Source organism: Andrena cerasifolii, chromosome 4 (genome assembly GCF_050908995.1).
Source record: "Andrena cerasifolii isolate SP2316 chromosome 4, iyAndCera1_principal, whole genome shotgun sequence".
Classification (NCBI taxonomy): domain Eukaryota; kingdom Metazoa; phylum Arthropoda; class Insecta; order Hymenoptera; family Andrenidae; genus Andrena; species Andrena cerasifolii.
This window is the reverse complement of record NC_135121.1, coordinates 4,509,449-4,535,967: the sequence shown is the minus strand read 5'-3', so window position 1 is coordinate 4,535,967 and position 26,519 is coordinate 4,509,449. Positions and strand designations below refer to the sequence as shown.

At 38.9% G+C, this 26,519-nt stretch overlaps 2 protein-coding genes and 1 long non-coding RNA gene across 3 annotated transcripts in view; 2 read left to right on the top strand and 1 right to left on the bottom strand.

Annotated features, from left to right (window-relative positions):
• LOC143368637 (uncharacterized) overlaps window positions 1–20,269 on the bottom strand; it is a 62,716-nt gene extending 42,447 nt beyond the window's left edge. Inside the window, exons 1-2 of the long non-coding RNA XR_013085269.1 lie at window positions 20,188–20,269; window positions 5,861–5,904 (exon numbers count right to left, since the gene is read on the bottom strand). This is a non-coding gene — a long non-coding RNA (uncharacterized LOC143368637). The remainder of the gene's footprint in view (window positions 1–5,860; window positions 5,905–20,187) is intronic.
• Window positions 1,788–15,413, top strand: LOC143368621 (uncharacterized). Its single transcript, XM_076811541.1, has 9 exons — window positions 1,788–2,148; window positions 2,211–2,368; window positions 4,837–5,094; window positions 7,584–8,216; window positions 8,306–8,468; window positions 10,609–10,744; window positions 10,820–11,409; window positions 11,485–11,658; window positions 12,050–15,413. The coding sequence occupies exons 1-8, from the start codon at window positions 2,068–2,070 to the stop codon at window positions 11,575–11,577; spliced, it is 2,112 nt and encodes a 703-aa protein (XP_076667656.1). The 5' UTR covers window positions 1,788–2,067; the 3' UTR covers window positions 11,578–11,658; window positions 12,050–15,413.
• Window positions 15,474–22,691, top strand: LOC143368620 (uncharacterized). Its single transcript, XM_076811540.1, has 16 exons — window positions 15,474–15,613; window positions 15,676–15,949; window positions 16,016–16,153; window positions 16,838–17,114; window positions 18,016–18,060; window positions 18,144–18,269; window positions 18,345–18,503; window positions 19,271–19,399; window positions 19,477–19,661; window positions 19,726–19,834; window positions 19,921–20,142; window positions 20,447–20,664; window positions 20,737–20,956; window positions 21,044–21,227; window positions 21,317–21,419; window positions 21,492–22,691. The coding sequence occupies exons 2-16, from the start codon at window positions 15,698–15,700 to the stop codon at window positions 21,600–21,602; spliced, it is 2,478 nt and encodes an 825-aa protein (XP_076667655.1). The 5' UTR covers window positions 15,474–15,613; window positions 15,676–15,697; the 3' UTR covers window positions 21,603–22,691.
• Window positions 22,692–26,519: the final 3,828 nt, after the last annotated feature.

The window sequence follows — 26,519 nt, the reverse complement described above, 5'->3', positions numbered from 1 at the left end:
TTACATGGTGACATTCACATTTTTCCGTCCGACGACTGTCTAACGGCTAACGTTTAAACCCATTGAAGACTATTTCGATGGACGGCAGCCTTCCAAATACCGCCTGCTAGACGGATAGTGTGAATCTACCTTTATGCTTACTGTAATGTTGCGAGTTGCGATCCTCGCCCTAGCGGCGTTTAGCGCAAGTTCTTAAAGCGCGAAGTTTGAACTTTAAAGAGTTAAGGATGAAGTCTATAACATTAGAAATTTGTCTTCGCCTCCTTCCTTATTGCTCGAAAAACTATGTATTGATAAAAAAAGAGGAACGAACGTACGAAGAAACCTGTTTCTTCGCCTCGCAATTCATCACCGACGTTGTAAAAGCACGGACGTATTACAATAAAGCCTAACCTTTGATGAATCTTTAAATATCTTTGTTTCGCTTCTTAATAGTTCGGGTTTATATTCAATAATTAAATTCAGTTCAGTTCAATAATCTTTATTTGGTTCAAAGTTATTCGTTACTAGTTCTTGTTCAATCAACTTCGCACGATTCGCGAACAGAACCCTTTTAGGTTCCACGGACACCGGTCCACATCGAGATTCCCATAAATAGTCAGAATTCCCAGCCGGCTCCGCAACAGTAATAATATCTTATAAGGCCGGAACAGACACGTCTAGTAATTTAGTCGAGTAGCGAGTAATGTAGTAATTTACCATTGTTTTACTAAACTACGTGACTAAATTATAGCGTCCACACACGGAAAATTACTAAGTTACTTGCTACTCGACTAAATTACTCGACGTGTCTGAATCAGCCTATAGTAAACATACACTGATCTCTATATGACTACTGGATAGCCGCGTTAAAACCGTGTACCGACTTGAAGATCCCGGCGCCATTTTAATCTGAAGTAAGATTCTCACTTTACAGCGGTAAATTTGAACGGTAATAAAGGGAGATATACGTAACGAATGAGTGCATCTGTGAAAATTGGAAATTATTATTTTAAATAAAAGATGTTATAAAAAATAAACGTACATAAAACAAAAGGAAATGTATATATGGCCCAAAAGAAGAAAATAGATAATGAACTGATTAAGTTAAAGATAAAAACACATTAAATATAAATATGAAAACAATTTTATTAAATGCAATAAAAGTACACGTATAATAAAATATAAAATTGTATGACAGATATAAATATTGACGTAAATTTAAAATATATATCGTGTAAAACTATGCAATTCATATTTAATACTTAAGAATAATATACAATTAGGGCGGTATTCTCAGTCGCTACTTATTCTTAAGCAAATGCTTAAGCATTCGGCATCCTTTATTAGCTACTAGGTTAGCAGAGGATGCCGCATGCTTAAGCATTTGCTTAAGAATAAGTAGCGACTGCGCCCATAGCCTCTTTAGATACAAGGGTTGAGGGAATGATTGCGTGCCATGCTGCGGACTTAAACCCCTATAACTCTGAGTTCTACGAATTTCACCTTAATATTTTATGGACATATTTTCGAAACCCTAAACTATTATAAAATAAAACAAAATCGAATTTTTGGGTAGAATGCCCCCTTAAGTTTTAAATAATGAGAATGTGTTGTAAATGAAACTCGGTCAAGGTGGAGCCCTGATCGTATTGCTCAGACGCCATCTTGACCGAATTTCATTTGCAATACATTCTCATTCAGCGCGATTAGAATCTAATACTATCTTCAATCTTCATACTTTATGATCGATGATATACTGGATACACAACACATATGTACATACATGTACATATTTACACTATTTACTTTGTATGATTACAACCAAGTAGCTGAAGCTCTTGGAATTAAGAAAACATGTGTCGCGGGAAATATCATGCAAAACTCGTTTGTAAACGATAACACGTGATTATGTATAAATATCATATCTGCCTTTTTATAACCGATAAATTAAATAGAACCGCTGATAGGGTTCATCATAATAACATTTACTCCGTTATTATTAATATTTGCGAAAAGATTTAAACCAAACCGTGCTTCCCGCAACTAGAATATTCTTCAAAGGGATAAGTACATTTAGTCTTCGAAATGGTTACACTACAGGACATTAGTGTACAACTTATGCAGCCGGCAAAGGATCTCGCTGATTGGAAGTTTCCACTGTCTCAGGTAGGTTACTTTAGAATCATTATAACTGACTGCAAAAAGAACGCTGTTGTCTTGTGTTTTAGATCCTAGAAGAATATTACGCATTATTAGAAGAGCCGTGTAGCGTAAATTTTGGGGAAGCGGCGCTTGTTCTTCAGAATTCCACGAATGTATATGTGCGGAGAATCGAACGTCTCGTTAGCGAGATAGGAATCCTGAAGCAAGCATTCTTCGACTACGAGTAAGTATTGATCTTAAATCTAAGATCTGGCATAATTTCTGGTGCAGGATAATGGAATTAAGAAAAAGGAATTACGAATAATTACACTAGTTTGCAAAATCCAAAAAATTATTTTCGATCGAGACTCTACTATGCAATTCTTATGTAAGGTGGTCCCCTAAACTCAAAAATCGACATGAGACGAAATCCTATGGATACGTTTTCGAGATATTGCCCGATGAATATTTTGGTAATTTTTTAGGAAGACGACCCAACGTTTTTGGCCATATCTCGTGTTAGAGTTGACCGATTTGATCGGGACAACTCTTAAATAAAAGATAATCAAATTGCCTACAACTCTTTCCTACAGTGTTTTCCAATCCAACCAATAGTTTAGACGGAATCGAGCGAAACTTAAAAAAAAATGTAATGTTTTGGGGCCGAAATTGAAATCGAAAATTCCAGTTTCTTATTTTCTACGTAGAGTGCGCACCTTTACGAAGAAAACAAGCCCAATCTGAGCAAAATCCATGCACAAATAAGGAAGTTATGGGCGATAGAGCGGGAGTGCCTATTTTCTACTTTTTCCCTATTTTTGCATTTCTTCCTGTTTCTTGGCAAATTTCGTATTTGTCTTCAATGAAAACAAATTTAAATGTATTTTATTTTTGAAAAGCAATTTTGGCTCTTTCTGTTTCTTTTGCCTGCATTGAGATCAGTTTCTCTTACAAAGAACCAGTCGTAGTCACCCATCATTGGCTCATCTCAAAATCCTTGGTACCATCTTTCAATTCTTTTCATCTGCTGATGAAATCTCTCGCCATGTTCATCGCTTACCACACCAAGATTTGGTGGGAAGAAATCCAAATGCGAGTGGAGGAAATGGATCTTCAAAGACATCTTAACGCCCATATTGAGAGAATAAAGAAGTAAAAAGCATGTTACAGCAGATGATCGATACATATGAAATTATTACAAACAGGTAATGCATTCATATATTTGAACACCATTTTCCTGAAACTTTCCGACGCCAAGATCAAGAAGAAGTCGTTTTTGATGGGCCGCAGATCAAAAAGTTGCTGGAAAGTGAGCAAGTTGAATTGCATTTATCGCGAAATGAAGCTGCCGAATTCAATTCGTTTCGATTGGTCGTCGCTGGCTTTCTTGGCAACAATAAAAGTCCAGACTTTGTGGAAATCATAAATGATTTGCTCAAGAACAATAAGAAAATCGGTATGTAGTGCTGTTTGTAATAATATCATTTGTATTGATCTTCTGTTGTAACATGCTTTTTACATTTCCTGAACTCGCATTTGGATTTCATCACACCAAATCTGGGTGTTGTAAGCGATGAACATGGCGAGAGATTACATCAGCAGATGAAAAGAATTGAGAGACGGTACCAAGGATTTTGGGATGAGCCAATGATGGGTGACTACGACTGGTTCTTTGTAAGAGAAACTGATCTCAATGCGGGCAAAAGAAACAGAAAGAGCCAAAATTGCTTTTCAAAAATAAAATACATTTAAATTTGTTTTCATTGAAGACAAATACGAAATTTGCGAAGAAACACGAAGAAATGGAAAAATAGGGAAAAAGTTGAAAATAGGCACTCCCGCTCTATCGCCCATAACTTCCTTATTTGTACATGGATTTTGCTCAGATTGGGCTTGTTTTCTTCGTAAAGGTGCGCAATCTATGTAAAAAATAAGAAACTGGACGTGACATAATAATTTCTATGTCTTCCAGGCTATGTAGTGAATTTTCGATTTCAATTTCGGCCCCAAAACATTACATTTTTCTTAAGTTTCGCTCGATTCCGCCTAAACTATTGGTCCGATTGGAAAACACTGTAGGAAAAAGTTGTATGCAATTTGATTATCTTTTATTTAACAGTCGTCCCGATCAAATCGGTCAACACTAACGCGAGATATGGCCAAAAACGTCGAGTCATCTTCTTAAAAAATTACCAAAATATTTCATCGGACGATATCTCGAAAACGTATCCATAGGATTTCGTCTCATGTCGATTTTTGAGTTTAGAGGACCACCTTACATAAGAATTTCATAGCGGAGTCTACATAAAGAAATTACTGTAAACTAATGTTATCCCTGCGAAAATAAATGAAAAATGCTTGACAAAATTTATTTGTTGGATAATTCATTTTTTAAAATTACAGAATGAAAGTGCCCGGGTACTTTCACTTACTCCTTTCATTTGTAACAATTAATATACACATCACTAATGTTTAACGTAGTAAGAAGCAAACAAAATAAGAATGTAGAAATAAAACAGTATATTATTCATTTAAATTGTATAATGGATCTGTAAAATACATTTTCTCAAAGATACCTCTTACCAATTTTATTCCAAATGCTTTATTTACATTTATATAAATAGAATCATGCGTTCAAGTGCATCATAATTTACGTCCCATCCTGATGGAATATAAGCTTTATAGTCGTTAATTCATTTATATTTTGAATAGGGAAGGGGAAGTAAAAACATCTACATGCAAAGAGAAAAAGGCTTCTAAGAAAGCTTATGTTGATTTTGAAAACTTTGTTATCATTGACTTAGAACAGGACATTGGGAAAAATATTGACCAGAAAAATCGCTTCGAGGCACAAAAGAAAGTGAAATTATTAAGTCACCGGTTTACTCAAAGCAATATGGGCCAATTGTGTATACCGATTCAAATGTATGATGTTTTAGGGGAAATTATTGGAAATAAATACGATTTTCGGTAAGTAAAAATATGGTACACTTGCCGATGAACTGGGCCCCCGCCGATTTCGGTGACCGTCACATATGTTGTCAAAGTCGTCATTCTGAACAATATTTCCCTATAAACTTTTTGGCGGTCGGCTTTGGTTTAAGAGATATTCGCAAAAAACTTTACTTAACACTAGAACTACCGAGTTTAACAGATACCTTTTTCTAAGGTGTGCCTACACGACAGATTTTTCAAATACTACGTGACTCAGGACAATAAAGTACATTTATACAGCGCAGATAAATATGTCTTCTAAGAATAGATCGTAGAGAAGGAACAAATGCATGGGTGATGTTGACAGTGGACACGACTTCGCGCGACAGAAGCATCACACGGTGGCGTGTAACATTTGTCCTTCTTTCGATAAAGAGGGGAGGAGGACCTCTTATATAAAATTTTAGCTTCAGGTATTTGTTAGTTTCAGAGATATTGATATAAACTTTCAGCATAATGCATCAGTGGCGGTTTCAGAGGGGTGGGGAGGAGGCGCCCCTCCCTCAAGGGAAAAATACTTATTTAAATTTGCAAAATACTTATTTTAACTTAGCAATATCAGAGAAAATATGACAAATTGATACAAAGAAAAACACTTTCATTTAGCAGGAAAATATTATCAGGAAAGGTCCCTGGTTTATCGGCTTTTCTTGAGGTCCCTCCTCAAGAAAATTTTGGATTCGCTCCTGCGCCCACCCTCCCGAAAATCACAAATTCACCCCTGTAATGCATTGAAATCTACCTATACAGACGTTACTAACACAGCCATCTTCTCGTCGCCGTCGACTGTTTCATAGCCGATGGTATTATTATTATTATTTTTATTATTATTATTTTTTTTTATTATTATTATTATTATTTTTATTATTTTTATTAAACGGGAATTCCCATGGTATACAAAAGAAAAAGAAGACAAGTTCAATGCACAGAGTCTGAGCACTACTAAGTAATAATTAATCCATAAGTGAGCATACTACTTATACCTAAAATGATAAACTAAGTAACAACGTGTAGGTCCATAACATGCCTGTATAGTAGCATCCTAAAAGAATTAAGGGAGCCCAGAAAGGGGTCCATACAGTTGAAATATTGGTTGGCAATAATCATCGCTCTATTAACAGGGTCGCACGCATAATGCCGATAGTTCGATAGCCTCGAGACAGAGGGGCCTAGACCGCAAGTTCCTCACCGGAGCATTAAACATAACCAAGATCAGCAAATCAGGAGAACTTATAAGGCCATTAATAATCTCGTAGAGAAATATCATGTCCACAATATGCCTTCGATCCTCAAGAGTGGCTAACTTAAGGGATGCAAGTGCAGGGCGATAATCATGGTCGGTTCTATCCATAGGATTGCCCAGAGTACGTGAGGCGAACCTCAAAAACCTATGCTGCACCCTTTCTATTGATTTTATAAATTTTGCATGCCCAGGACTCCAAATGACCGATGCATATTCGACCTGGGGCCTGACAAGGGCAACGTATAAAAGTTTTAGGGTTTCAATGTTTCTAAAATGTCTAGCAAACCTGGAGATAAAACCTACGGTTCTCATGGCCGTATTAGTACAGCGCGCATAATGAGGCCTGAAGTCACAGCTGGGTGTTATGCAGACTCCATGATCGATTACCTCAGATAATTCCCTAAGCAGCACATTATTTAAGTAATAGGGGTATTTCACACACGACCTTGCACGAGAGGCGCTAAGCACAACACACTTTGCCGTGTGCAGCTGCATCCTATTCATCCCACACCGTTGCTCCAATCTTACTAAATCATCCTGCATACTGAGAGCATCCTCGCCTCCCCGGATAATTCTGAACAATTTCAAATCATCAGCATACAAGAGGAAGTTGGTGTTTAAGAGAGTTGGTATTGATTGGGGTTAGATCACGGCGGGGGGCGCGCGCCCGCTCGCGGGCGCGTAAAGCATGGTAGCGAACCGATGTGAGTTTGGGGATGTTCAAAATGAGACTGCGGTTACAAGTATCGCGCGATGAGGTCAATATCGCTATTGTTGTCAAGGTCATCATTCTGAACATTTCCCTTTAAACTTTTTGGCGGTCGGCTTTGGTTTGCGAGATATTCGCAAAAAACTTTACTTCACTCTAGAATTACCGAGTTTAACACATACTCACATCGGTTCGCTACCATGCTTTACGCGCCCGCGAGCGGGCGTGCGCTCCCCGCCCCATCTAGCCCCAACCAACACTAATACCGTCGGCTGTGAAACAGATTTCAATTTATACCGAAAGATTTTCATATGTTTTTGGCAACATATGTCAAGGTCATTGATATCGGTGAGGAGGTAGCTTTCAATATATTATGCCGAAAGTTTTTTATTAATATCTCCGAAACTAAGGCCGAGCGTCAAAAAGTCTAAAGGGGAATGTTGTTCATCGGCAAGTTTACCAAAAATATATTTTATTTCGTTTCTTTTACTATAGCTTATTTTTAATTTCAAGGTGTAATCAGGCTGTAAATACAGATGGTATGTTGGTGGATGAATTAACACCGTGTGACTTTACTTGTGTGCTCGGCTCTCGTGTTCAGAAAGGAAGAAATTCTTTATCTTTATACTCGGAACCAAAAACTCCCGGCACTGGAACCTCCGGGTATCATTCAGCTACCTCGCCGAATGACAATGAGTCTGTCACATCCAATCGTGAAGAATTTGAGGAAGAACATAATTTTTCTTCACAAGCGGAGGGAGTCGCCCTTACAAACGAGTCGATAATTGCTGAAAAAGAAAGTGCAATAAGCAATGACCATGATATTCTCTTTGACGATGCCAGCACATTACAGCGATTAATTGCTGAGAAACATTTCTCCAAGGAGCATGTTGAAAATAATTTGGTGCAAGATTCGGCAGATATTCATGATACGAACATCTTGCTTCAGAATCCTAAAGAAATTAGTCAAACTGAAAAAAAGTATGAAAGCGAAAGTTCAGTGCAGAAAAATGAAGTTAAAGGCGAATGTCAAAAGAATAATAAAGTTACAGAAACATTCGAAGGTAATGATTACAAGCAACAGAATCATATTTCTAAGGAAGATCAGCAGCAAACTGAAGGAATCCTTGGCATGCGGAAAAGAGGGTATCTTTTAAAAAAAATATTTGTACCAATTCTGAAATTCGTGGCATTAAGTCAGTTATAAATATCAAATATATTGATATTTTTATTAGGAATCGAACGACAAAAACGTCAATATGTTACGTAGATGATTTAAATGAGTGCGACTGGAAACCAATGCCATTTGTTCAAGGAATAAAAAAAGTTTTCTCTAATAATTCATCCATTCTGAAGCTTCCAGAATATATCTCTCTTTTGGAAACAAAATTTGGCTCGGTACGTATGTATGATTGTTTTTAACATTTCCATAGTATTCATTTAAGACGAACAAGAAATGTTTAACGAACGTGGGTCCAAAAATGATCTATTTCTGAATTATGAAACGCTTTCGTCTATCTAGCGGTAACAGAATGGTTGTATATCTACTTAAAAGCCAGCGAGTAATGCTCTATCAGTTCCTCTAAAGTAAACACAATAATACACACACATGTGATTCTTATGCTTACACGCAACTGCCATCTACATTATCTAAATGATCGCAGGTAAACATATGAATAGTATTATTCAGGGACCCGGAACGGAACAGAAACGAAAAGAACGAAATATTTTTCCGGAACAGGAACGAAACGAAATTCTTAACCCTGTTGCAGGAGTGAAAACGATATAACCGAAATAAAAATTCCGACTAATAATGTTCTGTACACTTCAGGTTAAAAAAATTAAATTAAGCGCGCCCCTTATTTTCATCATGTTTCGTGTCGGTAAAAAAGTCGCCGGCAAAAAAAGGAGTCTGAACCCTGATAGGGCTGACAGCGGTGCTGGGAGAGGAGTTGGGAGTCTTGTACTCGTGGACACGGCTTGCAACCGAAAGCTTCAAAACTCTAAATTTTTTTCATAAGATATAATATATAATATTCTATAATACATAACTATAACGTATAATCTATCTATACTATTATATAGAGAGCCGATTTTTATGTTCGCGCAAAACTCAAGACCTATTGAACCGATCTTCCTCAAATTTTAACACGTTATTCCTGCATACTCTAGGATGGACATAGGCTATGTAGCATGTCTCAGAAACGCGTTATTAACATGTAATTTATGTGTAAACATTTCATGTGTACGGCTGTTTTGCAGACCACGTGACCCGTGTATATGACAGTATACTTCGCGCGCGCATGCGCATATTCGGCCCGCGCTATACCTCGCCCGCAGTACCGTGATGTCACCACCAGATGGCAAAGTTTTTCGCGCGCTTTCTCGCTAGAGAAGTGGATTACCGCGGAGATATATGTTTAGAATGATCGTACGGCTATAAATTGCTGTAGTAGATTTATGTGCGGATGCTACTATGTCGCGGGTGCGATCAAATTTGTCCAGATCCATCCACTCCTGCTCGACATATGCAATACTAGCTTTTACTACTCAGCTTCACCCGAAATTTAGATTCTGATTTTATAAAAAAATTGTTTTTTATTTATTTATCCTTTTGGTGGAAATAGCCACGTTCATCTGCATTAGGTAGGTATAAAATGAGCTGGAACAAATTTCGTTACCTCTGAGGTTTACCGTTCGAATATTTTTAGGCGACAAACACTTTTGGCTTTATATATTAAGGTGCGCTGGTAAATCCTGGACTTATAAGAGTGTATGTTACCGGAAGGTTTGCATTGAATTATGATTCAGGAATTAACTAGGTATGTTAACTTAGAAGAAGTTCAAATAGGAGCGATGGATAATATTTGCCATCATTGATCGGGCAGGTGATGCGCAACAATTCATCCTAATGTCAGAAAATCACTGTACCAAGAATGTTATCTTCTCCGAAATATTACGAAGAAATCAAGCTTTTTTCAAAACACTTAATTTCCTTAAAAGATATTAATTCTAATAAACATGAATTAGTCACGCTAATATCTTGGGCGAAACCGAGATGGGGGACGCTAGTATTTTATAATATAAGTACCAAAGGCAATAAAATTGTTAAAATAAGTTTATACGAGTTTTTTTTATAAATGAAGTAACCGGTTCGGAACAAAATTTGTTTTTCGTTCTAATGGAAACGAAATATTTTTCAGCAGGAACGATATTAACCGAAATGAAATTATTATTATCGGAGCTGAACCAAAACGAAAAAACATTTCGTTCCAGGTCCCTGGTATTATTAGGAATTTTTATTTAACATCTCTTTTTGTCAACTGTGCTTTGAAAAGAATGGCGAACATCTCGAACATTAGTTGCAGAAGTACATATGTATCATTCTACTAAATGAAACCTTTTACAACTTCGAAACAAATGATTTTTCGACCCATGTTCATGAATCATTTTTTGTTTCTTTTAATAAATACTGTATGCCCTTAAAGTTAGATATAACCGACTTTGAGCACCTTGTATATGATTTCTTTGCTTTTAGAAAAAACGAAAGCGTTCATCAAAAATGCGGAAACCGGAGTGTTTAACAAGGCTTGTTTTACGTGAAGCTAAATCGTCAAGAAAGGAAGGAGATTTCATTACGCAAGCAAAACAGAAGTTTAAAAGTTTGCGTAAACGTAAGTTCAACCGAGTCAGATGATGTCTTAAAATGATATTCTGAAGTTTTAAAGTATGCCTCGTCGTTTTTCCAGAGGAATTGGAAGATTTTATGAAAAATTTTGACGAGTGCTTGAACGGCACGGAAAAAGAAAATGATACTTCCCGATGCGAAGCTGTGACAGATGTTGCTGCCGATTTACTGGGTTTTCGTATTCCCGAAAACCAAAACGATTTGGTTGAAAATAATACCGATGATGTAATGAGCAGAAGCTCTTCACCTACTGATGTAGAACTGCCATTAACGATTCGTGACAATTCCCCCGAGATTAGTGAAGAACCCCCTAATTTACAAAACGATGAACAAGAGACGCCAATTTCAGATACCGATTTGACCTATTCATTGCCAGATTATCAGGCATTAATCGAGGATAAAATGAAGGAGATCTGTAAAGAATCTGACGTTACAACGGAATTAGACCAGACTGTAGCTAAATGGCACGCTTCCTTACAAGAGAAATTATCCGAGGCTGAAGTCAGGCCTACGTTTCGAATTCGCGATTATGCAACTCGCATAATAGAAAGTTTGCAAGCCCTGGATCAAAAGAGGAGTAATTTCGACAATGTGGTTCGCGACAAACCTGCCTGCGAAGTAGCCAGATATTTCTTAGCCTCGTTGCAACTGGTATTTTCAGATTTATCATACTCTATATCGATCTCAAACTTTGTAAAGATTTTCATGAACTGTTTCTTTTCATAGGCTAATACTTACAACGTGGAAATAAGTACAGAAAATAGTGGTAACAGTATAGAAATAGCGTTACTTAATGAAAAAGACTGTGAGAGAAGATGAAGAAATGACTTTAGTATCGGCAATACTTTCGATGGAAAGATTCATCGAATTTATAAATACGTATTACGTTTGTATATTTATGTGAATACAATAGTACATTGCGTGACAAGGGAGAGAAGAAAGCGATTTCGACGAGCGTGAAGCATTTCACGCGAGGCAAAACCGCGTCTCTCCCTTGCCACGCACAATACTTTTTTCAACACCTGCATGAAAGGTGTGCTTTTGATAGCCTGCTGAGCGATTCGCAAAAAAATAACCATGATCGATAACGATTAGTCGAACCAAATGCATCTTCATACAACAGGGTAACGCCAAACTCCAGTTTCCTTGGGAGCAGAGTAAAAAATTGCGAATACGCGTGCGCGTAAAGTCTTTTTCCCTTGGGAGAAAATTGGAAAACGCGAATTAGTCTGAAATTGGTCAGTTTGCTCCCGCTCAGCAGGCGCAAAAAAAAACACCCATTTTCATGCAGGTGTTGAACAAAATTATTATTATTTTTATATTTAACTAGCTTAAAGTACCCGGCGTTTCCGGGCTTGTTATATGTATCTCTGCATAGTATAAAATAAAGTCTCCGGTAGCCGTCTGTTTGGTCGGACTAATCCCGAGAACCACTGGACGGACTGCGATGCGACTGCGATCGACCTCGAGGAATGCTCCACTAAAATCATCACTGCTCGACTTAGTTTTATCATAGGTTAATGTTTGATACGCCCAGACTTTCCCCGAGAATTACTATATAAAACTGAAAACCGCATCGCAATTCGTCCATTGGTTCTGGAGATTAGCCCGAACAACAGGCAGACGCCTACCGCGGACTTTATTTCATAAAATGCAGAGATGTTTAATATGAAGGGGATTATTTTCTCAAAATACACCAAATTCTAATAAGTGAAGCACTAAATACTTCTATTAGTTATTTCTATGCAATCGGATCATATAAGGTCGTCGCCCACTAGGCCGACGCGCGGCGACCACGCATCGCTCATAAGACAGAACAGCGGCGACGAACATTTCGCTGTGGTCGCCGCCGTTCGCTGCAGCGTAATGGGCGACGGCCTATAAGGGCTCCCACAGACCAACGCGAATATTCGCGGCGCGGAGCGGATCCGACGTGGTTCAGCAGTTTTTTATACGTGGCTGCTTATGGGCAGCCTTAAGGCTCCCCCAAACGAATGCGAATATCCGGATCAGATAAGGCAGCAGTTTTTTTTATACGTGGTGGCTTATGGGCAGTGTTATCTGATCCGCGGCGGATGCGCTTCACGCCGGTTTGGGGAGAGCCTTTATCTGATCCGCGTCGGATCCGCTCCGCGCTGCGAATATTCGCGTTGGTCTGTGGGAGCCTTAAGGCCCGGTACAGACGAGCGGTTTGCGGCAGTTTGCCGCCGCGGCATTCTTCCGCGCGCGTTTTAAGGTGGGTCCTCACAAGCGAACAGTTACTGAACACTGTTCACAAACAATGCTCGCAAGTTGTTCGCAAACTTTTTATAACCATTGCTCGTGTAAAGGTGCGTCCTCACCAGCGAACAGTTCGCGAACAGGAAATTTAATTCTCATACTGTTCGTGAACAGTTCGCGAACGCTGGTGGAGACGCACCTTTAGCAGAACATAAATTTAGGCAGTTCACACGGGACGCTAAGTTTTGCGGCTACTAAGCGGTAGGTATGTTTGCGTTCGTTTTGGCGGACGCACGTATTGCTTCATCGCGAATGAACGCAGCGGCAAACTGTCGCAAACCGCTCGTCTGCAACGGGCCTAAAGGCTGATTCAGACACGTCGAGCAATTTAGTCGATTAGCGAGTAATTTAGTAATTTAGCATTGTTCTACTAAACTACTTGACTAAATATTAGTGTTCACACACGAAAAAGTACTAAATTACTCGCTACTCGACTAAATTGGTCGACGTGTCTGAATCAGCCTTTAGGCTGCCCATAAGCAGCCACGGATAAAAAAACTGCTGAACCGCGGCGGATCAGATATAGTCCAGTGAAATTAGGATATCTGTCTTCGGAATAATTCCCACCAAGCTATATTTTGGTGTGTGCTTTTATTTGTCCGTTTTCACCCTCTAAAAATTTTCCAGAGGGTTGAGAAAAATAATAACGGTTTTTCGCGAATATCTCGTTATCTAACAGTTTTGCGACAAAATAGTTACTACACAATTTATAGCTTAGGAAATTCTCTACAAAAAAGGTTGTATGAGTTTTTTTCGTAGGAGTAACCATTTTCATGTACGTTGGGTTACCAAGTTTCAACCCCATATTTTTAACAAGGGAAGATCTCGAACCCGGAAATTCAAAAAATTATGAAACTCTGTAAATATGTAGGGAATGGCCTCCTGAGTACAACGTAATTTTGTTTACTGCCCAAATTCACTCTAGGGGGGTGAAATGGACCCCTGTAAGGGAATCGGGGAAGGTTAATAAAACGTAGACGTGTCGTTCGTTCTGCTAGTTAGCAACAACTACTTTATTCGACGAGTCGACTGCGGACGGAGGCCTACCTCGATCGTCTATTTTCGGCCAGACGCTCCACGGCGAACGCCTTGTCGCTTGGCGCGCTTTACAAATATGTAATTCTGTTCTTACACCCCTGAAAATCCGTTTTTTTTCGATTTTGTGTTATAACTCGCGAACCATAAGAACTGTAAGAACTATAATTTACCAAATGATAGTCCTAATTAAAAGAAGTAACTTTTTCCTGAACATTTTTTTTCTATCATACAGTTTGCCAGTAATAATACAAAACAAAAAAAACGGGGGTCTATTGCACCCTGTTGTAGTGAATTTGGGCAGCAAACAAAATTGCGTTGTACTCAGGAGGACATCCCCTATATATTTATAGAGTTTCATAATTTTTAAATTTCCGGGTTCGAGATCTATTCTTATAAAAAGTATGGGGGTTGAAACGTGGTAACCCGACATACACGAAAATGATTACTCCTACAAAAAAACTCACAGCACCTTCTTTGTAGAGAATTTCCTAAGCTATAAATTGTATAATAACTATTTTTGTCGTAAAACTGCTAGATAATGAGATATTCGCGAAAAACCCGTTATTTTTTTCAACTCTCTGTAAAATTTTTAGCGGCGGTCGGGTCAATGGGGACTTTTGACATATTGTTTAAAACGACCAAATAAAGGCCCATACCAAACTTTAGCTTGGTGGGAATTATTCCGTAGATTGGGCGGATTTCCGTCTAATTTCACTGGACTAATAAGGCTGCCCATAAGCCGCGGCAGAACCGCGGCGGATCCGCTGCCGCCGCGACTATTTGCGTCGGTCTGTGGGAGCCCTTAATCCTTTTAAATTTGCTGCCATGCTGATCTAAAATTAGAAACTACATGCATATAAGCCGCGATATGTATGTACACTAGGCGCCAGAACCGGCTTCCCTTCGGAAATTTGGCAACGTTGCATGTCACTAGAACCGCTGAGTTGTGCCTAGTGACATGCAACGTTGCCAAACTTCCTAAGGGAAGCCGATTCTGGCGCCTAGTGTATGCGTTTCTGTTTTTGCAACATGAAAGAACGAGCAAGTAATGCGCGCATGCGTAATGAGCGGTGTGATAACACCGGTTGCCGGCTAAAGTGTCAGATTCTTTAGATGCGTACGTTTACATTGCAGTAATGAGAAGAGACTATTTTCTATTTACTATATCCGTGGCAATTATTAGGGAATAACTTATTATTTATCAAGGAACAGTTCTTTCGTTGTATATTCGTCAAATATTCGAAAAATTATTTAAGCCTTTGGAAATACAATGACCAGTATTATAATGACACTTTAAATAAAAAAAAATGCTCGCAATTTATGTAAGCTCAAATGTACTTTATTCTCTTTAATGCATCGTCATCCTAATTCATGATCCCTGAACGATCGAACTAGCATAGGTACACGTTACAGACGTACAGTACTCCGTTAAATTACTTGATAGTAACCAATCAACCAACTTGAATCTATGCGCTCTCCCCTCTCGTTTGATGTATTAGGGATATTGATCTCTTTAGGGACACAAAACCTCTCTTCGGTGAGTGTTGAAACATTGTTCTTCCCGCGAAAGCAATAAACGACAAACTAATTGATTTTCAGGGACACGGAGTAAATAACGATCATGGAAAGGAAGTCTTCAATAAAATCAGTCCAATGGATGCTGCAGCCATGGAGCCTTTTTCTCCTTATCTTGATTCAATTCGTGGTGCAGTTTTTAACATCTATTTACCTTTACAATTACGTAGTAGACGTGGAGTCGGACATTCGTATCGTGCGAAAACAGGATATTTTAGAGGCTGAGAAATTAATACGGCGAAAGAGAAGCAGTGCGCTGCCTATGGCGGAAGATAATAAAGTCTCGGATACATCTGGAGTATATGTCGTTTATATACCGTGTATGAAAAGTTATATCTTGTATTTTGCATTTCTTGTATTTCAGATTTGGGAGGAAAAAGATATGGTAAAAGAGTCTAAAAAGGTGACCTCGCCTCCCGTAGCGATGCCAGGTTTGGCGTCCTCCCCTATTACACCTATGGGGCACGATTGGGTTTGGCTAAATGCGGATACTCGTGTGCAGGTTCATTTTCTTACTATTCTTCTAAAATTATTAAAGAGCGTGAATATGTGTATGATTTTAGGATATACTACGGTATGACCCGACCACCGGAATGAACCGAAATTTCGAGGTGTTGGGCGGGAGGGAGGGGGGACCTGTAATGTAAACTTTTAGCCATGGATATTTCTCAACCTTATTCTGCGATCTTTAAGCGTTTATAGCTCAGAGCAACGTTAACCGATTTTCATGAAATTTTAGGCACGTATACAACTTACTTCAATCTACAAACAGGTTTTTTGAATTTTCATTACAGGCTCACAAAAAAAGTTGAAAAAACGACCTTTACTATTTTTTTTTTTTTTGCTACTTCGGCCAATTGCATTTTTTTCAAAACGATGAAACATTTAGCAAACTAATCCTTCTAGCTTCTCAAAAAAACTCAAGTCGTTTGGACCAATTTTAAAAATGTTATGCGATTTTAAAGAGCGTACGATTATGGTTGAGAGCCACTGTCGGTAGATTTCAATGTATTATGCCGAAAGTTTTTTATTAATATCTCAGAAACTAACAAATACCCGCAGCTAAAATTTTATATTAGAGGTTCTCTCCCCCTTCCGCCCAACCCCTCAAAATTTCGGTTCAATACGGTGGTTGGGTCATACCGTAGTGCAGCCCAATTTTATTGATAGCCATTGCGTGTTTTAGGTGGACGCGATTGAAAACTTTTGTCGATCTTCAATGAAATACTGTCCACCAGGGCTACCGGGAGCGCCGGGAAGTCCAGGTTTAACTGGTCCTCCAGGACCTCGTGGAGCAAAAGGTGACGTAGGACCTCCTGGTTTTGATGGAAGAGACGGTGTACCGGGCGAACCTGGTCTGGATGGAATTCCTGGACGTAGCGGTTTGGACGGTCTACCGGGAGTAAATGGTAAACCAGGTGTAAATGGATCTCCTGGTCGGCCTGGACGGAATGGAACAGATGGTACGTACCGCGTATCTGCGGGCACGGCAGTGTCCCCGCCGAGCCGTGTCGGGCAAGCACAGCTGTAGCACTCTTTTCTGGAAGCAACTCAGCGTACTTTTCACCCCCCTATATCTTTGTGCTGAAGTTACCCAGAAACCTGAAACTTCTATTTATCCAGAGTACTTTGCAAACGGAACTAAAGCTCGAAATTTCACATTTCTATCTTTTCTAGTTCATAAGATATTTGAACTCAAAGTTTCGTTGTTTCGACACTGACCGATCATCAACAATCAGACACTTCTCGCAGCCCTAGAAACTTGAACTTTGGCTGAAAGGTAGTGTTTGGGATACAAAGAAAGAAAAAATTAAAAAATCTGGAAAAATCTTCTTCACTAACAATTTATGAAAGAAAGTCGATTTCTCTGGAACCACGAATCCATAAGCATGCATTTTGATAGGCACGTTCCTCTTAGCCCTCAGGTGTCCGCTAAAAAATTTGAAAAAATACTCCCACCCGTTTACCGAAAAAAGATATATGAAAGGTTAAAAAAATATTACGTAAAAGTAGGGCTGCCATCCGTCCGGGTTTCCCCGGATTTGTCCTCTTTTTTTAGGGCGTTTGGGGACGTCCGGGGGGATTTTCTGTAGTGATCCGCGTTTTCTCTGCGGGGATTTCGGGCTGCTCGCTCAAAATTGCCAAGTCACAAAATGTTCTTCAACAAAAGATGTAAACTTGGAGTGATTTGTGAATGAAAGTGTCAGAATTAATGAGAGCACTAGACTCGGTTCTACATGAGATCTCCCAATTTTTTATGGGTAAAGAGTCACGAGACTTGGCTAAATTTTGTACATGAAATGTTTTTGATGGGATTATTACTTTATGAATTTAAAGCTTTTTATATCGACTGTTTTTTTTTAGGAAGGCCGGGTCAAATGGGACCACAAGGACCACCTGGACCGCGCGGTAACTTAAACTTATTTCAAATTCCCTCATTCTAATTGCGCATGGATGAAAAAGAGATACGGTGCTGATGTAAACAACTTTAGGAGAAATGGGTCCCTCCGGTAAACAAGGCTTATCCGGACAGGATGGCAGACCAGGGATAACAGCCTGGAAGATGAACATGAATGACTATAATGTACATGATTTACTGATTCCTCCTACCATTTTGGGTAAGACCTTTTAAACAATGGTACTGTCAAAACTCTTATCTGGTGAAACAACATTTTCCTGTTGGAACTTTTCAGACGATAGAATGTCACCAGCCACGTTAAATTCTACAGAAATAATTTCTGTTCACGAGGGAACCAATGTACGACTGAAATGTGCATCGAGTGGAAAACCGCAACCTGTCATTCAGTGGTCCAGAGTCGATGGTGCTGTGATTCCTGTAGGGTCTTGGCATGGTAATAGAAAACACAATGCTTGTACAGGGTCAGCATTTTATCTTGTAATCCGCGCTCGCGCGAACAGGTAAAATGGCAACAGCGCCTCACGGAGGTATTCCGCTACAACCATGCACCGGCCCGGCGTTCGGAGAGCTGCCACTGGCAGTGATGCCCGAGCTTCGAGAATTTTAGGATGGTCTCTTCCAAATTAACGTCGCAAAGAGCTGTGCGGAATTTCCCGGCCCAGGTAATCGAGCCGCGCGCTCCGCTTTTATGATCGGTTTACCACTCGCACCCCAGATCACTGTAATGAGGTTTGAAAACAATGTCGACTGGTCTCGTACCCGTCTCAATTTCAAAAACTTTAGCTACGACAGGGTTGACCGCGGTGCTATACCCCTGTACGGAGAGATTTTTCGCCACCTGCGTGTAAAAGCCACAATAATGGCGTTTCAAAAAACTGACATTAACAAAAAATTCTTCAACCGAATACATAGCTCTTTACGACGTTAATTTGAAAAAGACTATCCTAAAATTTTCGAAGCTCGGGCATCACTGCTGTCCAGCGGCCGCTGGCAGCTCTCCGAACGCCGGGCCGGTGCATGGTTGTAGTGGAATGCGTCCGTGAGGCGTTGTTGCCATTTTACGTGCTCGCGCGAGCGCGGGTTGCAAGATAAAATGCTGACACTGTACTTTCGAATACAAATTCTTATAATAAAATTCAGCAATTATTGAATTTTAATAGTTTAGCATATTATTTGATAAGTATGTAATTTATTAAACAGTGACGTCTGTTATTGGGCATACATTTAACATCAGCGTTGTGAATAGAGAACACATGGGAGAATATACCTGCGTCGCTGACAATGGGGTTCCTCCAAGAGCCTTTAAAAGGTTCAAGCTTCAAGTTAAATGTAAGTGTTATTTTTATACACGCGTGTCTGTATTTTTTTTATCTTTGATTTGAGACAGAGGAAGTATTATTTTTCAGTTCCGCCTTTCATTCGAATACGCAGTCAAATGATTCTTGTACGCAGTCAGAGTACCGCAACGCTGATATGCGAGGTCGAGGCGTTTCCAGAGCCGAATGTTTACTGGGAACGCGGGGACGGTGGTCGCCTTCAAATGTCTAATAAATACAGACTAGAAGTTTACGATAGAAGAGACGCGTATAAGGTAATATACGATAATATTAGTTGACAAATTTATTCGTCTTTACAGATTTTTAAATGATTTCTAGCTTAAAATGCGCTTGAAGATTGCGAGAATAACTTTGGATGATCACGGTACCTATCACTGCGTTGCTAAAAATGACATCGATACCACTAAAGGCACATTTATAGTCTATGGTCGGATATTTTAATGTTCTCAGCCATCTTGATGGTTATACTTTTTGAATAATTATTTCATTAAAATTTCCACCAAACAATTTCAGATGACATGAAAAGTATGGAAAGATTAAAGATAGCAAAGCAGCAACATGTTACGTATGGAGAGCCTGCACCACAACACGTCGATTTAGAAGAGCTTTGCGCGCCGCACGAAACTTGCGCGGCTTGCCCTGTTTTAAGATGTACCTTTACAGACGTCGCCGAATATTTAAATGTCCAGCCGCTCAGAAACGTCAATTTTACTGGACTTCCGCCGCGATTAGCAGGTAAAGTAGGGTCCATTTAGTGATAATCTAGGCAGTGATCGGAACAACGTGTATCGTCGCTGATTGGTTGCCGCTATTTGGAGCAAAAGCGGATGCAGACAGAGAAAGAAACTGTAAAAAAGTAAGACAGAGAGAAATACTGATAGAAAGAGATAGATAAACGTTTAGGTTATGTTATTTCCGGTTTTGCTCCAAAATGGCTGCGGTTATACCGATCACTCCCTGGAGGATCACTAGGTCCATTTTCCCCCGGTTTGAATACGTAGATGACTTGTCAAACTTGTTACTTTATTCGATTCTGCAGACGGCGTAATAGAAGCATTAGGGAAACCTGTTTTAAAAGGCACGATGGATGATCATTATGGCAGTTGGATGCACGATGCGTCTTCAAGATCGGATGGCTATCATGATAAACTATGGGTTACCCGAAAGAATGATACCTCTTATATTTACGAGTACAAATCAAAGGACCACTTTAAAAATGCTAGTTCATATCCCATTACGTTACCTTATCCATTTCAGGTATTATTTAATGATTTGTGTCTTTTTCTACTTTCAAATTGAAATCTTCCATTATATTTCGTCCATTTATAGGGGAATGGGCACATAGTATATAATAGATCTTTTTTTTACAATCCAATAAATCGATCGTCTATTTATCGCTTCAATCTTCAATCAGCCTCTGACCAAAGGTGCGATAAAGAGTCCTCGAGGTGCGAGTTATATCTTCCGGGATTACTTGTCAACACAAGAAATTATCTTTACACGCCGAACCATAACTTTAATTATGTTGATTTTAATGTCGATGAAAATGGTAATTATACCGCGAATTATTTTTTAAATAATACCTTCCCTAGCAACGAAATTGATAAATCTTCTTTTGGATTGCTTTTGATAATAGGCTTATGGATAATATATGGATTACCGTCGAATAATACAGTGGTAATGAAAATGGACGCGAATAAGATGAGTATTCAGTATGCATGGAATATTAGTATCGACAATCATAAATTTGGAGAAATGTTTATTGCTGGAGGAGTACTTTATGCTGTTCATAGTGTCACTGAAGAAACAATGAAAATACGGTAGCGATGTGTTTACAAAGAAAGAAGGACGCGCAGCAGTTGCTAAAACTTTGAAAAGTTCAATTGCTTAATGTTCCGAATTTTTTCAGATTGGCTTTCGATCTCTATAAAAATGTTACGATACCCGTTCATTTGTCATTCACAAATCCTTACCATAAAACTACAGCAGTGAGCTATAACCATAAAACAAAAGTAAACCTTTTCTAATTTAGTAAATCAAGGTATGGTTTTGCAAATATCCAATTGAATTTTTTCTCCTTTTAGGAACTCTATACCTGGAACAAAGGAAATCAATTAGCTTATCCTATTAAGTATCAAGGTTTCGCGAATGTTACAGCGAAAGAAGAGCTGAGAGGTATAGACACCGGAATCTGAAATCTGCATCACACCAACATCAAAAGATTCATCAAATATATTACATATTTTATCCTTTAACGTTTTATTAATGTAAGGATAAAAGGAAGACAATAATAGAAATACGTCTTTTCGCTTCTTTCAATATCTCGTTTTAAATTATCCATTCATCGCTCCTTCGCTCATTTGCTTTATGTTAAAACTAATCGGAAGTAGTATGGATAATATAAAATCATTTCACATAGAACGTTTGAACTAAATAAATATAGTTTACAAAATTCTTTTCGAAGAATGTATAAGCATAATCTTAAAGCTATTCCCATTAAAAGCAGGACTATGCAATATCACAGATGAGATATAGAATAAACCTGACTTTTAATGTATACTTTGGCATCTGCGTTGTACATTAGCATTACGAATTAACGCGAAATATTACGTTCGGTAATAAGGGAAACAATGTGAACGTATCTTTCGCTTCTACGCTGTTTGATTCTACTCCGGCTGTTTCTACTCTGTTCGACTGTACGCCGTCTATATCGGCATCTTCTGTTTCTATTCTGTCTGCCTTTACTCCATCTGCCTCTACACTTTTTGTCTCTATACTGTTCAACACCTTTACTACCAACCGACTCCTTCGATAACGTCGATCTAATATCACCTAATTATCTAATACAGGGTTAGCATTTTATCTCGCAACCCGCGCTCGCGCGAACACGTAAAATGGCAACAGCGCTTCACGGACGCATTCCACTACACCATGCACCGGCCCGGCGGTCGGAGAGCTGCCAGCGACCGCTGGACAGCAGTAATTCCAGAGCTTCGAAAATTTTAGGATGGTCTCTTTCAAATTAACGTCGCAAAGAGCTATTTGGAATTTCCCGGCCCGGGTTGAAGAATTTGGGGCCTTTTTCGTATAACTTTTGAATTATAAAAGATATCGGAATGCAATTTGCACCGGAAAATGGGGAAAAATTACTCCCTCTTAATGATGGATAATTTAAAATATTTTACGTTTACTTAATTCTTCTTTTATCATTTTTTTTTAACCATAGTTGTAAAAAACTTTTGCAAACTGTTTATTTGACACTGTATTTAATGCTCTTTTTAAAATTCATGTCTGCCTTTTCACTTCCAAGCCTACCGCTCCCCTCGCCGATAGCCCCAGCTTCTGCTCCGTCTATATATGTCTATGGGGCTGACTAATAATGACTCTGCGCTACTGTCTGATCACTGTAATCCCTAATGCCTGACCAGCACTATGTATTATCCCAATGCATCTTTATAAAAGTGTTGGCAATGGATTCCTCAAAGTTTTCGAATGAAAATAAGTCGAAACACGGTGCTAGTACTGCTATTGGATTGATTTTTAATGATATTCAAGTGGAATAATTTCTACATTCTGCAAAATATTCCTATGTTCGCCCTGTGCAATATTGCACGGCAACGTTACAGTAATATTACGCTACAACCATGCAACATCGCAAGGTTGCTGCAACGTTCCTGTAACGAAATGTGCTGTATGGGCATTAGAAACAATCCGAATAACGTGTAGCGCTGGACTCATTCCGATTAGAAAAATCTCTGGAATCTATTGATACCACTTTCATGAAGATGCAATGAATAATAGGAAACTTGAAAATTTCAGTAGTTGATGACTCGCTACCAGCGTCCAGCTAATTGTTGCCATCACAAGCTCGCTATCATGCCTCGGTTAACCTTCAGAGGGCCGGGCTGGCCCAGGGGGACCAAGCCGTCTTTGTTTGGCTGAAGTTTTCCCGTTTAGTTAGCACCGCATTGGTAGGAGGCGCTAGGTACATCACACACGCATACCTACGTGTATCAGTGAGCACGCAACACAACCTTTCGACGTTGGTGAAATGTTACCATGACGACCGTCGTCATTTAGAAATGTTTGGCGCAGACACGAGGAAGTGTCCTCACTTTCCCTGGTTTACCCTTTCTAAGGCTGTCTGACCATGGATTGTCGCGTCAGTGACGCGTATGCAGCAGATAGAAGGATATACAAAGAAATTGAATATATTTTCTTTTCCTAAGAAAAGAAGAAATATTCAATTTCAATGTTTATCCTTCTATCTGCTGCATACGTGTCGCTGGCGCGACGATCCGTGGACAGGTTTTAAAGTAAACGGTGCATTACACGTATACACATACACATACGTCCCGATTCACACCAATTCACACATTCACAGTTTAGTACGCACCTCATTGGTAGGAGGCGCTACAAACTCTGCTTCAACTTTCGTAAGAGGGAAGCTTGGCCCCCCTGGTTCCAAGTGCAGATAGAACAAAATCGTAGAGGAAAATTTTGCACTGTTTAATAAACTCTATCATCCTGCGCAGTTACTTTTTTCGTAGGTGCGGCGGTACACTTGAAAACTGCATTTGAACTCATTGTTTAAATGGAACCATACAATTTTGTTTACATGAATTTATTCCTTGCGTTATTCTGCGTATAAAAAGTATAAGGTAAGATAGTCGAAAACTCAATAGCTTACGAGATATTTAATTTTATTACGAAATGTGATGTATTTTTTTATGATGTACACGTGTATATGAGGCCGAAAGTAATTTAATAGAAACGATGCAAAGTATTGTTATTGTAAGGTAACTGTTCCTAATTTTACTTTATTTTTACACTGATTGTTTATTAGGGTCTGTAATTTATTGAATAAAATGAACGTTTACTAAAGACCGCGATGGATTTGACCTGTTAGCAATTAATTAAATATAACGAAGGTGGGAGGAGGTTTGTGTTTTAAGATACAACTGCAAAATTATGCAAATTAATTCATTTCCTGCGGTAGTTCGATTCGCTGAAAGAAAGGTTATGTTCTCGAACACGCAAAAGGTTGGTACATTTATTTATTTACGATCTGAGGTCGTGGGCATCTTTTGGGGGCTTTATAGATTATTATGCAATTAATTTGCAAAATAAAATTGTTTATTTATTGCTCGAAGAAGTTTTTTGAAAATTTAACAGTAGGGTAAAACAGAACACCCAACCCGAGAAAATGGCGCTGCTCGCCATCTATCGGAACGTGATCAAAAGTGGCGCCCCCAATTGAAAAAAAATCTAATTTCTTCCCATGTAATAAAAAGCAACTTTGCCAGGCTGTATCTCTGTTCCAAGTGCAGATAGAACAAAATCGTAGAGGAAATTTTTGCACTGTTTAATAAACTCTATCATCCTACGCAGTTACTTTTTTCGTAAGTGCGGCGGTACACTTGAAAACTGCATTTGAACTCATTTTTTAAATGGAACCATACAATTTTGTTTACACGAATTTAATCCTTGCGTTATTCTGCGTATAAAAAGTATAAGGTAAGATAGTCGAAAACTCAATAGCTTACGAGATGTTTAATTTTATTACGAAATATGCCAAAAGTGGCGCCCCCAAACGATGAAACTTCGTACTAATATTTTTTCCAATATAAAATTAAATATCTCGTAAGCTATTGAGTTTTCGACTATCTTACCTTATACTTTTTATACGCAGAATAACGCAAGGAATAAATTCATGTAAACAAAATTGTATGGTTCCATTTAAAAAATGAGTTCAAATGCAGTTTTCAAGTGTACCGCCGCACCTACGAAAAAAGTAACTGCGCAGGATGATAGAGTTTATTAAACAGTGCAAAATTTTCCTCTACGATTTTGTTCTATCTGCACTTGGAACCAGGGGGGCCAAGCTTCCCTCTTACGAAAGTTGAAGCAGAGTTTGTAGCGCCTCCTACCAATGAGGTGCGTACTAAACTGTGAATGTGTGAATTGGTGTGAATCGGGACGTATGTGTATGTGTATACGTGTAATGCACCGTTTACTTTAAAACCTGTCCACGGATCGTCGCGCCAGCGACACGTATGCAGCAGATAGAAGGATAAACATTGAAATTGAATATTTCTTCTTTTCTTAGGAAAAGAAAATATATTCAATTTCTTTGTATATCCTTCTATCTGCTGCATACGCGTCACTGACGCGACAATCCATGGTCAGACAGCCTTAGAAAGGGTAAACCAGGGAAAGTGAGGACACTTCCTCGTGTCTGCGCCAAACATTTCTAAATGACGACGGTCGTCATGGTAACATTTCACCAACGTCGAAAGGTTGTGTTGCGTGCTCACTGATACACGTAGGTATGCGTGTGTGATGTACCTAGCGCCTCCTACCAATGCGGTGCTAACTAAACGGGAAAACTTCAGCCAAACAAAGACGGCTTGGTCCCCCTGATAGACTCCAGGCAGGTGTTAATTATATTATAAAAGGTTCCAATTTTATGAAAAAATAGCAAAATGAGCACTTTTGAAATGATTTCGTAATTTTAAAGTGAAGCCAGTAATAGGGACAGGAATTTAACGCTTGTCCCTAGTACCGAGCCCCTCGGTGTCCACTACTGGCTCTCTCTGTAACTGCTAAACCTAACCTTACTTTCGTTTCTCAGAACGGGTGAACAGAAATTTATATTTGCAAATTTTGCTTTTGTAATGAAAAGGTAATATTAAAATTACATACAAACACCTCTCGTAGAGAAAAAAATGTTTTGAACAGTTCAAAGTTCGAAAACATAACCTAACCGCGGGAACGTTACTCAAAAAAGGGCGCCGCAATTGGGGGCACCGTAATAGGACAACGCACTTTTCAGGGCACCGTAATTGGGACAAAAACATGTAGTTTTATTTCAATTTAGAAAATATGAATAAATAACATTTTTAACCCGACAAAAATGCCTTAAGGGGTTATACCTAGTCAGGCGGCCGAAAAGAGATTTGTGATTTTTTTTTGAAGAAGCGGAAGCGTATATTTTACAAAACTTTTTGCGCTTAAAAGAGCAACATTTAAAGAACATTTGATAATTTTTTCGTAGAAAAATATTTACGTTTATAATAAAGTAACAACCGACACACAAGCATTTTTCAAAA